The sequence below is a fragment of the Nanorana parkeri genome, unplaced genomic scaffold, assembly GCF_000935625.1.
Source record: "Nanorana parkeri isolate BGI_ZX_2015 unplaced genomic scaffold, ASM93562v1 scaffold342, whole genome shotgun sequence".
In the NCBI taxonomy this organism is placed as follows: Eukaryota; Metazoa; Chordata; class Amphibia; order Anura; family Dicroglossidae; genus Nanorana; species Nanorana parkeri.
The window spans coordinates 981,454-997,855 of record NW_017306610.1 but is presented as its reverse complement, the minus strand read 5'-3'; the positions used below and the strand labels follow the sequence as shown (position 1 = coordinate 997,855).

General features: G+C 37.2%; 1 protein-coding gene across 1 annotated transcript in view; it reads left to right on the top strand.

Moving 5' to 3' along the window:
• LOC108788658 (neuronal PAS domain-containing protein 2-like) overlaps window positions 1–16,402 on the top strand; it is a 135,464-nt gene that overhangs the window by 70,818 nt on the left and 48,244 nt on the right. Inside the window, exons 2-4 of the mRNA XM_018558481.1 lie at window positions 10,027–10,083; window positions 11,962–12,018; window positions 15,969–16,123. Of these exons, the coding sequence (XP_018413983.1) occupies window positions 11,987–12,018; window positions 15,969–16,123 (187 nt within the window). The 5' untranslated portion in view covers window positions 10,027–10,083; window positions 11,962–11,986. The remainder of the gene's footprint in view (window positions 1–10,026; window positions 10,084–11,961; window positions 12,019–15,968; window positions 16,124–16,402) is intronic.

Here is a 16,402-nt window from a genome sequence, read left to right as displayed (position 1 = left end):
CTGTTTAAAGTAGATTTCCAGTGAGATGGGCCACTAAGCAGGAAGCAGTGTCTGTTTCTGTAGTAATCAAATATGGCTGCCCCACGTACATATATAACTCCAAAGTATACACAGAAACAAACATTTACATACATTAACATACATTAATGAGATTAAAGTTATATAGGTTGAAAAAGATATGGGTCCATCAAATTTAAACCAAAAGACAAAAATAAATTAAAAACTTGCCCCTTGGAACCTAAAACCTGCAATTGATCTAGAGAATTATGTTTACATTAAACTGATCTCTTTCAAGTATACATTATATGTAAAAATACATGAAAAAGACTAAAGTTCCCTTAAAATTGTTTTCCAAAGCTTAGTCACCAAAGCGTATTCTTCTTTCAGATCAGCTTTAGCACAGAAGTTTCACGTGATGGATTTATGTATTTTGTCAACAACAATAACTATTATTTGGGCAATCGTATCATATTGTTTTTATCTCCCAGGTTTGGGTGTGGTGCTTTCATTTAGCATTACAGCGCATATTTGTCAAATAATTATATTTTGGTTATGTTGTAGGGAAACTCTGTTGGTGTGCATGGCACGTGATGCCCTTTGGCTCCCCTCTGTTGAACCGCTGTCAGAGTTCTGTGTAGTCTGTGCCACACAATTCTTTTGTCACAGTGACTAGGATTTCCTTTCCCAAGTTTTACTAGTGACTCATTTTATTATTACTCTCCTTTCTCTCCTCCCATATTAGAGACCTATCCAATAACCTAGCTTTGGGATTTAGCCTGCAGAACATACATGACAAAGCACAAGCATTTGTTTCACAGCGATGACTTAGCCTGTCACATACAACTGTACGGGAGTAGGTACCCTCTGACCTTGGAAAATACACAGTACACTATCAGTACAGAGAAGCAGCAGGATTACCAGACAGGCTTGAGGATTGTATAAGGAAAATGACTTTTACCAGCTGTCTAAGGTAGTAAAATATCTATTTTTTAATGTAACTGGCCAGTGAAGTATTTTGGTACTTTGTTTTAGAGAAAGGTAGATACAATGATTTAAATGATTTGTGCCATGCAATATGTTTGATAATCTGAGATAACACAAAGCTGGCACTTTTTAGTGTAATTCTACTTCTAATATACAAAACATAAAACTTTAGCACATCATAGTTCTTTAAATGCACACAAAGGCTAAAAAAATACAAAAATAAACACAAAGTCAGTGGGCTGTCATCTTTTTACATTTTTTTTTAACAGTGGTTAATGTAACATGATAGTATTAGTACTGCCTTTCCGATAATATATTGTCTTTGATGTTATTATTAAGTAGTGAGAAACACCTTTTTATATTCTTTATATATATATACATATATACATACATACATACATACATACACACATACACACTGCTCTTTCTGTCAGAAAACCACTTCCCTGTACATTAGTAACTCAAAATATGTTCTTGGTGAAAGATGACACTATACTTTCCATTTGAAGTAAAGTTTGTATAAGCCACTGCCATGTCTGCAGTATTTTTTAAATAACTACAGCTTCTTTACCATATTTAAATTTTGCTTTTTTAGAGCTCTGATATAAACAGACTTTAAACGATTTCACCTGTGTTGTGTGATACAACAAAAAGTTGCTGTGTAAATGTTATTTGAATTTGTGTTCAACTTTTTGCAAGTTTAACAAACATCTACCATATTCAAAAGTAAAATAGGAAATATTTGTTCATGCTCATAAGTGAATGACTTTAAGATTGTTAAAGCACTGTGTATCAGAAAAGGTGCAATTTTTATCTTAGAAAAATGAATGTTTTGAGATTTGTCATCCTTTGCTGCTTCTCTGTGCTTCTGAGCCACTGTCTGTCTACATGCACTCCAGCGATGGCTGCATGGCATGTGACAGGATGCCAATGAAGGATTAAATTTGGGAGAGAGACCGTGTGTGGTCACCTTGTAACAGGAAGTGCCTGAACAAGGACCTTTATGGAAGAAACATCAGTTATTATTTTAAACGAATGTTGCAGATCTAAAAATGTTAAGAATTATTTTTAAAATTAAATAAACATGTTAAATCTTATATAAGATTTTGGTGTTTGGGTTTACATCTACTTTAATGGTTTCTGCATTTTATCTTCTAGCAATAAATAGCTATAAATAAACTTTCTTAAAAGAGAAGTAAAGCCAAACCTTTTTTTGGCTTTATTTCTCTTTTGGGTCACATTTACTAATGTACTCCTCTGATCCAAAGTCACCAGATAGCGGGATAATGCCCACTATTTGCTGACAACTGAGAGCCATGCTGCAGCCAGGAAAGAATATTGTGGGGATCCACACCGCTACCTGATTGACGGCTGGCTCTGCCTCTCTAGAGCCAGTGCCAGTGGTGCCGGTCCCCTCCCCTGTCTGTCCCTCCAATGAGCACTGTGGGAAAAGAGAGGGGAGGGGACAATTCCTGCAGGGAACAAAGACTGACGGTGACTGAGAGATCAGCAGTTAAATAATTGCTCAGCTCTCTTTATAGAGTCAGCGTGTATGAGCTGTTGTGTCCCATGTCGGGAAAAATATATTTTACGCTCCTAATACTTCTCCTTTAATCCAGTTATTACGAGAGAGGCCGGGGTAAAACAGCGGTAAGGCTGAAAATAGCAACTGTTATGCCATATAACCTACATAATATAGCTTTCTGAATTGAGCCTAATATAGCTTTCTGAATTTAGCCTACTGTGTGATAATGAACCAGCAAAGCAAGTTAAATAACATAAGCATACGTATTTATAATTTTTTTTTTAATTTGTTACAAAATCAATGTGTAAGGCAGTGTATGTATTCTTTTGAAGACAAGTAAATCATGTGATCCGATACAGTCAGATGACAGTGCTGCTCACTTTGGAGGGACAACAGAGAAACATCTCTATTGAATAAAAAAAAATTTTTAAAGAATGCTGTGAGTACAGTAAGCACAACACACATTTATTGTGATGAACACATTTGCCTGAAACAGCCAAGTGAGGCATTCTGAGGACAAATTTTTATTTAAAAAGAGCATATGTAATGCACAAAATTATATCACTAGAACATATGAAAATGGGCTTTTAATATGGATAATCATGAACTAATACAATTCATATAATTCCTTTTAATTTTTTTATTACTTTCATAACACAGCCCAGTTCTTATGCTGAAAATGATGATGTTCAGATTTTATATCTATATGCTCTGGGTGCAGATGTGTAGGACTGACACAATTGCCCATCTGTACTGGGCTGGGTAGCTTAGTAAACTTTATGTGCATCTTTGTGTATGTCACAAGTCTTAACATTTATACTTTTACCCTAATACTAATATTCCAGCTGCCAATATATTCACCTTAAAGTGCAGCTCTTGGCAAAACCTCCCCTTTCCTGTGTTTTGTATAGAGTGAGGAAGAGTTAGAACCAGCATAGCATATTCTCAGCATAGTACAGTAAGGCCCCATTCACACAAACCTACGGATTCTTGTGGCAGGAATGCCAGGTGTCCCAATCAGATGCGGCCACTATACCCAATAAAGTAAATTACAGGATGACAGGGGCCACATCTGTCAGCGTCAGGCCATGTGCAATTGTACATGATATGATTACATGCGGTTTGGAATAGATGATTGTTCCTGGACACATCTATCCTGCGTCCAGCGACCGGCATCTATCCCCAACCGCGTGATGGTTTCATGTACAATTACAAGTGGCCTGCCTCTGACGGGTGCCTGTCACCTTGTCAATTACAGGCACAGCAGCCACATCTGAATGGAGTTGTATGGCATTCCTGCCACATGAATTTGTAGTTTCTTGCTGCAGGAATGCCAGATTGTCCCATGTGAATGGATCCTAAGCAAGGTCAATGAGCACCTGTTACTGATGCCCAGGAAACACTGCAAGTGTGATAAAGTCAGACAGTTCACTCAATTTACCTTAATCCAAGTAATATGAAATCTCCTCAGGATGCTCCAGGTAAACAGAACTTAGGGATGCACCACGACCGGTTTTTCGGTATCGAGTTCCGATATTTATCTTTCGGTACTTGCCGATACCAAGTATCGATACTGGTACTTCCACTAGCATGAAGCTGGCTTCCCACCGCCCAAGTTCTTAAATGCCCGTGAAGCCAGCTCCATGCTGTTTGGCCGGCTCCATGTTAATTGGCCGAAAAGACGGCTTCCCAGCCAATCAGCATTGTGACGGCCAAAGAGCATGGAACAGGGTTCTCAGCCAATCTGGAAGCCAGTAGGTGGGTCATTACCCGCCGTACGGCTTCCTGATTGTCTGGATAGCTGGCTTCATGTTCCTCGTGGCACTGCCGGTCACAGGAAATATCCTAAATCATGGGCTGTCTCCCTGTGGGCACGTAGTTTACACCACTCCCCCTAGATTCAATAGATTTCACAAAAAGTGGGGGGATGTAAGGGTTTCTGGAGGGGTGTAAATGACCGTCCAAGAGAGATATATTAAAAATATCAAAATGTATTTTGTTTTAAATATTGTTAAAAAATGATACATTCATAAATCAAACAAAACAAAACAAATCCCTGCATAGGAAATGTTTGTTGATTTGTTTTGTTTTGATTTATGAATGTATCATTTTTTAACAATATTTAAAACAAAATACATTTTGATGTTTTTAATATATCTCTCTTGGACGGTCATTTACACCCCTCCAGAAACCCTTACATCCCCCCACTTTTTGTGAAATCACTGGAAATATCCGTCTGACCGGAAGTTCCGGTATTGGGGGTAAGTGCTAGAGCATTTGGGCGAGTACAAGTACTTGCCCAAATACTCAATATGCAAGGGTTAATAAAAACATTTCCTGGAGTTCTTCTTTAACCTGACATGATTGTTAGTGGAGTGTACAAGAAAGACATGATATGATCATACAACAGAAGGGCAGATGCACAAAATAACTGTGTTTAAGACTTCAGCTAAGTTGCATGTTAGCAGGTTTCTTTGCCTCAGAAACTGAAGCCTGAACTACTCTGTTATTAGGAAATGGGGCCCACATTCTGTCTCTTGAATTTCTTTCATTTCCATTGTTTAGTTGTTCTCTATACCGGTCTGAGATTCTGCACTTCAAGTCAGAATCTGAAAATGCAGGCCAATGTACTCCGGGTCCAGAGCACCACCCTTTTTAGAACCCACCGCATCCATTCTGATTGGCCACACAGCCTTACTCTAAGAGGAATCAATCTAAGCATACTCGAAGTAGCCAGTTCTAGTACTTTTTACAGGGCATTTGTTGAGGGGATTTGTATGATACTGGGAACAAGGCGAAACTTTTGTTCTCTAAGTAGAATTGGACATAATTGGGCTCCGACCCATTAATAGTTAATTAAGCCATGTATTTAAATGCATGGATAATTCTATTGACTTTTCAATGCTAGGATTGATCACCAGCTTGATTCCGGTTTTACAGAAATGGATTCTACATTTTCATACAACATTAAAAAAAAATTGACAAATATTCTACAAGGGTGGTTAGTAATGTTCTTCTTTTGTAAGCTGCTTTTTGTAGTGAGAGACTTTTTTTATGACCGTTTCACGATTATACTCGGTTTCTGTTTGCTGTTTAATATCAGCATATACTATTGCTTCTATTTTAAGTCGATTATGAAGTTATCAAAGTCTTTTTGTTACATGAATTTGATGCGGACATTCCACCTTATTAAACATTACCATATACTGGTCAAACCATTATTTCAATCCTTTCAGTGTGTCCTTTTCCTGCCTTCCAATATACTTTTCTCTCGAATTATCTGCACTAAAAAAGTGTTTGTCTATTTATACCAGCAATCATAGAGAGGATTTAAGCCCAGAAAAATAGTCACCACAGAAAAGCCTTTTTTAAGATCTATATTTTTTTGTCTTCCAATGACAGACAACAGGACAAAGACCTCCTGCAAATTCTATTTTGCTCCTGTTTGTGAAGTAAGGCTCTGTGTTTCGTTTTTTCTGCTGTAAAGTACATGTTGACGTATCACCAGTGACACAATTGCTATATTTAAGCAGTTTTCCTTTTTCTCAATTTGGCCCATACATATCTCCATATAAAAACTATTTTATGTATTATCATATTGCCTATTTCCTAAAATTCTTGGCAGGAACTTCCATAGAATAGAGATTTATGGTTGGTCTGTTCTGACTGCTAAACTGAGGAACCAAAAGCAACTGATAAACTAAAAGTAATTGATTGGGTATTGATTCACAGTGTGTGCAAACCTCATTTGTTTAAAGCAAACCTGTGGTGAAGATCTACCCAACAGCTTTGCAGCAGGGACCCCAGGCTACTTTAGGTGTCTTTGGAGCACCGTGGGAGCCCTGAAATCTGACACCCTCAATATGTACAAATCCTAAGTTCAGTTTCTAAACCGATCTTGGGCCTATACTTCCCAGGCCTCACTATTTGTCAGTTAGGGTGTCTATCATAATTATTGAGCCCAATTTCATCTGTACAAGGAAATGTTATTTGCATCTTTTGAGTCCCTCAAGTTTCGGTGCCCCCAGGATGCTTTGAACACAACTAACGGTTCGTAGAGGTACCTCTGGGTGTTTGCATTTATTGCATTCTGTCATATTATGTGGTAGAGCTTTAATATAGATTTGCTTAGCCATATACAAGCTCATATTTCAGGCACTGTGGATGGTTTGGGGTGGAAGTGAATAGTCCATATAGTTGAATAAATATATTTGTTGTTGTTTTTTTTGCTTGTATTCGTACATAAAAATCAAATGCTGCCAGATAAAAAATAAATAAATTAGGGCTGTTATATCAACCATTTAAAATGTAACTGTTTTAGGCAAAGATCTGTGTGACCTATCCACACTTCCTAATAACAGACAGCCATGTTTTAGTCGATGATCAAAGGCTGCAACTGTAGAAATATGATATTAATAGACAAGAAAAAACAGTACAGATTAGGGCTGCAGCTAACTATTATTTTCATAATCGATTAGTTGCCCGATTTATTTTTTCAACTAATCAATTGGTTGCATTAAAAAGAATCTGTCTCTCTCTCTCTCTCTCTCTCTCTCTCTCTCTCTCTCTCTCTCTCTCTCTCTCTCTCTCTCTCTCTCTCTCTCTCTCTCTCTCTCTCTCTCTCTCTCTCTCTCTCTCTCTCTCTCTCTCTCTCTCTCTCTCTCTCTCTCTCATAATCGATTGAATCGATTAGTTGTTGCAGCCCTAGTACAGATAGATAGTGGCCATTATAGCTGCCTGAGACTACACTGTACTCTAAATTGTAAATACAGTTGTATACATTGTAAATTATATACTTTTGAACATGTAAAATATATAAACTGCATACACAAATGTTTTTTGATTGATGATTTACTAAAGAAGTAGAATTTTTACTAAGCCCAGTAAAACAGTGTACTGTTCTAACACACAAGGAAGTTACTATCAACGCTACATTATTTTGTCTGGCAGTATGTCTAATTACGCAATGGTTTGCCAACTACTTTCTTGTTTGGACTGTTGCAGCTTGTATGGACCTGAATATCAGGTTTGCTGTTTAAATGCGGAATGAATTATAATGGACACAGCTTGTATTGAATAGAATATTTAAAATGTATCTAAAGCCAAGCACAAACAATGAATATGTGGCAGCATACCATTCCTTAGATGTGGTGACTGCATTTTATTCCAGCTTTTTTCTTTATTTAGACCTAGTGTCATTACCAAGAACACACTTTCTGTTCTAGGGTGACAACACTCATTGACTGTGTTCTACGGGGGAGCAGTGTTGTCACCCTAGGAAGTGTGTTAGGACCAAAGAACACCTCCCTTTTACTCATCTACAAAGGTGTTTTGTAGTCTACAGAAGTGAACTGGGCAGGACGGTTAACACTGAGTGAGATTTCAATGCAGCAGAGGGAGAGAGCACATGATGTTATGAGCTTACTGGTTTTCTAGCAGGATCAACTTGTATTTTAAAGAACTAAAACATTCGTACTAAGTATGTGTTTTTAATTTTGCCCACATATACACTATAGACTTCCTTTGAACTTTCCCAGCACCGTGCAATTTCTGTGTTTAAAATGTTTTACTAGTGAGGTGCCGGTTACCATTGACATATACTGTATATATGTACATGTACAAGTTTGTGCCCATCCACTTGAGTAAAATTACTCCATATTTTATCTTCTGTGTAGGAACTAGTCAGAGTGGTTCATTGCTATATTTAAGAAGGTGGTCCCTTTTTTCCTAGGGCTATAAAATATTTTGTCTAATAAAGCTTTTTGAATTTTTTTTTTCATATCATCATTTTTGGTCTATACCCTAAGTTGTTTTTTTTGTCCCATAGTATTTTTTTTGTTTGAAGTCAGAGTGTTTTGAATTGATCCACAAAAACAACTAAAATTGCTTTGAAAGTCAGTTAGAAGCAGAAATACATTACCTCCCGTTTGAGCAATAAAAGTATGACAGGAGATCTAATCCTTCCACCATCTATCCTAAAATAAAAAAAAATCTTGGCTTTAAATGTACTTGAATGCAACACTAGAATCTTAACCTGACTACCCATACATATTCATTACTTAGTCACTGCTAAATTGATTTGGTAGGTTTCTGTCTTACTTCATTTAGTTTGGGTGTCTGATAGAAATAGGGCCTGTGTAAGTTTTTTTTAACAGATGAGTAATCCCTGGGAAACTGAAAATCCATAATTTATCAGTATACAAATAGTTTGTTAGGTTTCGTTATCCTAACATTTTTCATTAGATTATGCCTTTTAAGTTACCTCATTACTTTCCGTGTAGAATTTTAGCTCCAAGGGTGTGAGCAGCTCCCATCTATCCCTCTTTAGTAAGGACTCTCCCTCTTTTTTTTATCCAAAGTCTCTTTCCTTCACCATCTCTCTATTTTATATATGAAGAACTGTATAAATAAATGTACTGTTAACCATTCAGAAGTCTTTATATGGCTTCTATCTTTATGTCACAAGGAAGCTGACAGGATAGAAACATGGCAAAGGATGCATGATACACACAATTGTGTTCTATGTTATCTGTCTCTAAGTAGTAAAGGACTAATCAGAGACTGCATGAAAACCTGCCTATGTAGGCCAAAGCAACAGGTTTACTTCATGTATATTACATTTCTTTTGGTCTCTGCTGTAGTAAATAAAAATAGCTGCACTTTCAGGTATGGGAAACATGTATTTAATTTTCTGTTCTCCCACTTGTCAGCATTGGTGCTTGGTGATTTGCTCATTTTGGCACCCAGCGCTGTTAAATGGAGGTCTAGAGAGAGTTGCCAACTGTATGTAAGCTTTAAGTTGTGACTTCTACTCCTTGCTTCAGACAGCCATACTGAGCCATTTTTAATTTTTTTTTTTATTGTTTATCCGATTAACCGATTAATCGAACTTAATAATCGGCTAAGTAATCGATTTTGAAAATAATCGTTAGCTGCAGCTCTACAAAGAAGCAGGGAAGCAAAGGGAATGCAAGATGGAGCAGCAGTGGGGCCAAAATTAAAATTAAAGACCACCCTGTGATTTGTGTTTTGTAGCACTATATTTTTTTCTTATTTTGACCATTGTATGTATCTGTAAATGATTGAATGAAATTAATAAAAACATGCTTTATCAATGGATCATTGCTGAATGTTCTGGACCAGTAACATAGAAAGTATTAAAGTAATTGGCTCAGCAATGACAGCCTGGCAACAAGCATTTCCAGAAGCCTCCATAATTCTGGTTACATTTTGGTTAAATGTTTGAACCGATTAGATTAAAATGATTCTTTTTTTTTACTATCGGCATCCCATGCTTGTTTTTATGTATCTTTTCTGATACTGTTTTGATTTTTCTTGTAATTACTTGTGAAACATTTTGACTGTCCTTGGAGACTAAACTGATGTTGTATTTAGTAAACTTAATTAAGTTTCTCCAAGACGTAACAGCTGAAACTGACATTTAATTTAATTTTAGATGATATTTTGTGTTACAAAAATAAAATAGCAAACTAATTAAGTTTTATTTTACTCTGTAGTGTCCAAGACGAAGCAGAAGACTACACTGTGCACGGCCTCATAAAGAACCCTGATGTGTAAGTGATTCAGTAAATGTCAGTGTCCTTCAACGTCAATGAACGGCTTTACAATTGGCAACACAACTATGCTAATCCTTTCTATTTTATATATACATTCCAATCTGGATATGGTAATGATTGCAGAGCACCACGGTATATGCATGTCCAAGTGCAGCACCACTGTGAGTACAAAAAAAAAGGGAGTTGGGAGAAGGCAGATCCCTTCATGTTACTATATGGAGGGTTAGAGGCAGTTGAAAATATGTTTGTTACTTTTGCATACAAATGCCCCCTGCCCTTGGGCCTCTGCATGATCATATGACAAATACAGATATACAGTGGGTGGACAGGGTATCTTTCTAATCTCAACATAGTTTTTTTGCTAAATATTATCACTGATGATTTGCTTTAGTGTGGCCAATGTAGGAGCAGATGACTACATGCAACTGAGTGGTCTTCAGGATCTCCTCTTAGGCCACTGACGTTTTGTCAGTCTATATGACAAATGCTTGAATAGCCAGATAGTTTGCCTGGAGTATTTTAAATTACACTCTTCAAATTCAACTCCTAGTAGCCCACAGCAATTAATCCAAAACCAACTTCTGTTATTTAGACTATTATAAAGCACTAGAATCTGGAATCTTATTTGTTGTAAGGTGATGTTTTTGTTCTGTATTGAAAGTATAGCACATGCTACAGAAACATGCTACAGAAACAGGTAGTTCTTCAGCATACCAGTCCACTAGAATATTTGATGAGGTCTACAAATACATTTATCCATGGTTATAAACCATACACCAGCCAGAACAAGAAGCAACTAAAAGAAGCAGTACGAGATGGAAAAATATGGAGAGAACTGGCCCATAAAAATGCTGAGAGTCAGACACAACTGAACAGATAACACACACACACACACACCAGACAAATACTATAAATATATGTACATGTTTATTTGCCAAAACATAGGTAATTACGCATAGGTAACATAGGTAATTGCGCGTTTCACATATGACTACAAGAAAGGGTGGATGGTGGCCAGTTCACAAAGAAAATTGAGCACTATAATAGCTTAACACAAGAAATGAGGCTGGGCCCCTGTGCCATAGACAGTACGCACCAACATGCCCATGCCATGAACACCTCATCCCCCCTTCCCCAACATGTATAACTTTCCCTTGCACAGGGTGGCTGCTCCCCTCCAAGAGAAACTTTTTATCCACACACAAGTTAAAGGTGTTTGGATATGGCTAGTTTGGCCCTATGGGCCCCATGTAGCAAAGGTCCATTTGTTATACATCCATTTTAAATGACATCTGTAGGCCAAGCGTGGCTTCCACTAAGCCTGGCCAAAAGAGTAGCATTCTGATTGATTCACGCTATCCTGCATTAAAGCATAGCATGTTGAGCACACCCTCATCATCACAAGAAGAAGCATGGAATGAGTGCTCTCCCTTGTTTGTAAATCTGCACATGCGCAATCCCTCCCACGTCACAGCAGCGCTAATCTTGTTTGCTATCAATGCTACCATTTTATGTTTATTTTTATATGCAGTGAAAGAGCTGTGCTATGAATAGAGCCATTTTTAAAGAATGCATCCTAGATATTATCAATGTTCAGTGTATCGGTGAACTCTAGAGTCTTCTGTGATAGCTGGATCTGTTTCTGATTTACTGTGGTGCAGATCATAATAGTTCCGCCGTGAGACAGATGCTGTGATGATACCTTATCACTCAGCATTGCGTACTGAGAGATTGTCCTCAGGGAAAAGACACAGCTGTGATGGGAACATCAATGTTTGTATAGACTTTTGCTACAAATATATGGATTTTTTGTTTTCAGGTCCTAAACTCGATTTTCACTAACAGCATTTACTAGTGTCTTATTTTCTCTTGCAGAATCCTGTGTTGTCTAAACGAGCTGATGGATGAAGATGAGAAAGATAGAGCAAAGAGGTAACATCCTACATAGTAGTATAGTCTATATATGATGTTATTGGGGTGGCATGTGAGATTATATTAGTTATGATTTTAAAATCCTGGGTCTGGCAAATATTTGTATAATTATTATAGGTGTTCAGTAAAAGAATTCTCACCATAGTATGCATTACGTTGCAGTAGTTAGAATTAAAGCTCATCTCCAGCCAAACCTTATTTCCTTCTTGTCCATTGAGGGACACTGGAAGTCTTTTACCTTCAGGTTATACTGCTGCCTACAGGAGGACTGGTGAGACATGTTCTTATCATAGTTTTGTTATGAGATCCTCTTTATAACCTTGATGAAGGGAGACTCTTTGGGCCCAAAAACGAATTGACTTTTATTGAATGTAACTTGAAAAAAAATTAACTTCTGGGCATTACAAAACATGTCTGGCGCTTTCCTTACCATACTCCAGTCTATATGAGATATGTGCCATCCAACAGTTGTCACTGTTTAGAGAAGTGCTCTTTAGACACCAGACCTGAATTTTTTATTGGAGCAGCTATTGGAAAAAATGGTTCAGTATCCCACGTCTTCACGTGATTATGCAATAAAACCTTGAAGACTCTAACCCTTTCCCATTCTATTGAACGTTGAAAAAAAAACTGTTTGGCTGAAAATATTTTTTTAAATAAACCTAATGATATGGATTCTGCCATTCCTGACCTCCTTCTGAAGCTACTAGTTGCCTGGCTGTCTCTGGCTTTAGCACTTTTTGAGTCACTGACCAGCACCAAGCAAGCATATTATAAAGTCAGAACTGTGAAACTCTATACTTATTCCTGGCCTCTGCCCCAAAATGTATTTGTATGAGCAGGACAATGACCATGACAGCCAAGCAACTAGCTTATTTCTTGAAGTAGAGGTAATTACTGCCAATCTCTCAGTGCAGGTCTGCTTGTACTGTATACTGTATGTTTGTACTGTATATTGTGTATACCTGTATATCTAAACCCAAGAACAAAAATTGAATATATTGCCGTTTACAGTGTCCTTGTAACTTCCTGTGCACTAAAATATCAAGCAATCTTATCAGCAATTTAAGATCTCTTTCGAGAACTACAATACACCTTCTTCCTTGATAATGGTGATAATAAGATGGAGAGGTGTTTGTGGTTTAGGGTGACAATGTTGCTCCTCAGAAGATACAGTGAAATGAGTGACTGTTGTCAACAAAGGACAGGGAGTGTGTTACTAGCAGGACAACGGGTGAGAAAGGAAAAAAACCTAAAAAACAAAACGAATGTGACCAACACATATGGTAAGCTGCAATATATTACATTTGTGTTCTTGGGTTTAGATATGCTTAAAATGTATCCGTTATTTATTTCTTTGGATATATGAGAAATTTAAGTATCACCTTTTGTCCGTGTATATTTTGTATGATGGTTTTGCTGATCTGTAACTCCTGTGCCGTGGTATCATCTTATGAAGGTGTCCTGTCTCACCTTGAATCTTTTTTTCTTAACAAACAGCATAGGCAATGATTTAAAATGCAGTTTACAGCTTGATAAAAGCTTTACGCATGTGAAATTACAAAGAAATTCTAAAAAGTAAATATTTTAAGAAGAATTTGGGGATCTTTTTAACTCTTCCTACAAAAACAGCATAACCATTTTGAAACCCTCATTTAGCATTCCGGAATGGTGATCTCACATGATTCATTATTCACAGACATCGAGACTTCTATCCTGAGCTTTGCATGATTAACAATGATATCATCTTTAATTAAACTACAAGTGACTTTTAATGGTGTGACACCATCATCTTGAGAAAAGGAAGAGTCTCTTTTAACGATGTGCACTCTTCTTTAATGGTATATTAGATGTATGTTGTTTTTGTGAACTATGGTATAGCTTCTCAGGATTCCAGTCTACCTGTTCCACATATACCTACAGAAAATGTGCAACAGTGAACAAATCTTACAAGAAATTAATCAGTGTAAACACTTTTGTAACCAATGGATAAATATAAAAGAACTTTTCCCGAAATCAGTTTCACCCTGCCATTCCTCCATTGCAGTACGGAATAATGGAAAGTAATGTCTTGTTGCTATAGCCAAAAGGAGCTGTTCTTATCTCATACACTTTTTGCATGTGTATATATGTTACTGTGTACTGGGCCAGTGCTTTGGTCAGAAGTCTAAGTGGGTTGTGACCTTTCTAAATGGAAGCAATAGGACACATCGAGCCCCATTCTTTATAATCGGTTTGGTCATATTTGATACTTTCGACAACCCTAGTCCCTTTCTGGAACAGAAAATCAGTGTGAATGAACTACATTTAACTATTTTTTATTTACCTTGCTTTTTGTCAGTCTCACTAGTTAAGAAATTTCCATATGTACATACTATTAAGGCACAGACAAAACAAATGTCTTATAAGAATAGCCCCCTAAGATCAGAACTCCATTAATGAACCTGCATCTCTGACTTCAAGTGTGCTTATTTTCTCTGAATTAGTATATCACAAGGTCCCTATACCTGTCCGGTCTTGCTTTGTATTTGAGCATACCGGTCTGTAGTTGTAAAGGCTGTAAAAGCTTTATATAGTTATAATGCTTTTGATTAAAAGAGACAATGATTGTAGCAGGAAAAATATGATTAAAACTGAGACTGCAGGCCTTCACCAAGTCATTTCATGCATCTCCATCAAAGCATACCTGCTGGTTGCAATCATTGACATTTTCAGAAATCCACATAACTCACAAGACGTTGTTACGTCCAAACTGCATTATTCTATAATATGGGGTCATTATGTTCAGGTTATTGCTAAATTAGAATGTAATCTATTGTTGCTGCTACTGCACTACAACCAGAATGAGGATGACAGACTATCACCCTTGAGTTTCACTAGCAGACTACAATGAAATAATAATTTATTTGTTGGTATTTTCTGGGCCAAGTATAGAGCAGTTTAGACAGTTAGAGGTATACATCTAGGTTGAGTGTTCCACAGGTTTCCAAGGGCTCCTCATTTACTTTTGTATAACTGTATGTTTCTTTGAATTAGGGACAAATGTCAACTGCAATATGTGCTCTGTAAAGTCTTATGGTATTTGTCAGTGCTATAAAAAATATCCCTTAAAACCAGATTCATCAGGCCCATCATGGTTTTTCAGCACAAGCTTGCAGGCTGTTGCCAAGTTTCATGATACACATCATCACTCTTATGCTCCAGTACCTGAGCATCTGTATGACTGCAGTAAACGAAGACAGGAAGTGCTTGAATCATTGAACACTATGGGTGGGAATTTATCAAAGGAGCAGAGGAATCTGGAGCAATTGCCCATGGCAATCAATCAGCTTCTCTCTTCAGTCTGTTCAGTTACGATTTAAAAATAAAAGAGAGAAGCTGATTGGTTGCCATGCACAGCTGCACTAGTCTTGATAAATTCCCCTCTATGAATTTTCACAGGGTAACAACAATGATAGATATTTAACAGTTTAAATGTAACATTTCATGTTTCACTTTATGATGCCTTTAAGTAAGCTTTGTGATTTACAGAACATCAAAAGGTTATGCGGATTTGTATTGATAACTTGTTTTACACCCAGGGATAAAATTGAACTTATTAATTTATTTGTAATATCTCACCATAAGATACTTGTTCATTGTATGATAAAGAATGCTATAGATTCATAAAGGGAAAATAATTATGGGCAGGAATTTTATGCACTTGCAGAAGAGTAATGTTTTTTCTACTTGCGTTCCTGTAAACCCCTAATGAAATCTATCAGTTGAATGTATAAAGTATTATTTACTAGTATTGCTGTGTTGACTAAGTATATGTCAAAGACAACCTCTTATCATCTTTTTACTATGGAATATGGCCAAGGGGCAAATTACCTTTGTGAAGCATCCAATATTCATGTGTTGAAGGCTTGTGGATCTAATCCTACATTTCCATCTTTTCTTCATGCTAGGGCATCACGGAATAAATCTGAAAAGAAGAGAAGAGATCAGTTTAATGTTCTCATTAAGGAGCTGTGTACAATGCTGCAAGGGCACGGACACCCTCTTAAAATGGACAAGTCCACTATACTTCAAAGGACCATTGATTTCCTGCAGAAACAGAAAGGTAGAGTAAACTCTCCATTATCCAGAATTCAAGCAACCGGCACTCTCAAACAACCAGCAGTTGGCAGCTGAATGGGGAGCAATAGCCAGCCTGCTATTGGCTATTTCAAATTGCAGTAGCCAATAGCAGGCTGGCTATTGCACCCACCAACTGAGCCGAGAAGTGGACCTCACAGATAACTTTCTCTCTTGCTTAAGAGTTTCTATTAACTCTCAAGCAACTAGAAACTACAGTTATCCGACATCTACCAATCCCAGTGGGTGCCTGATAACTGGGACT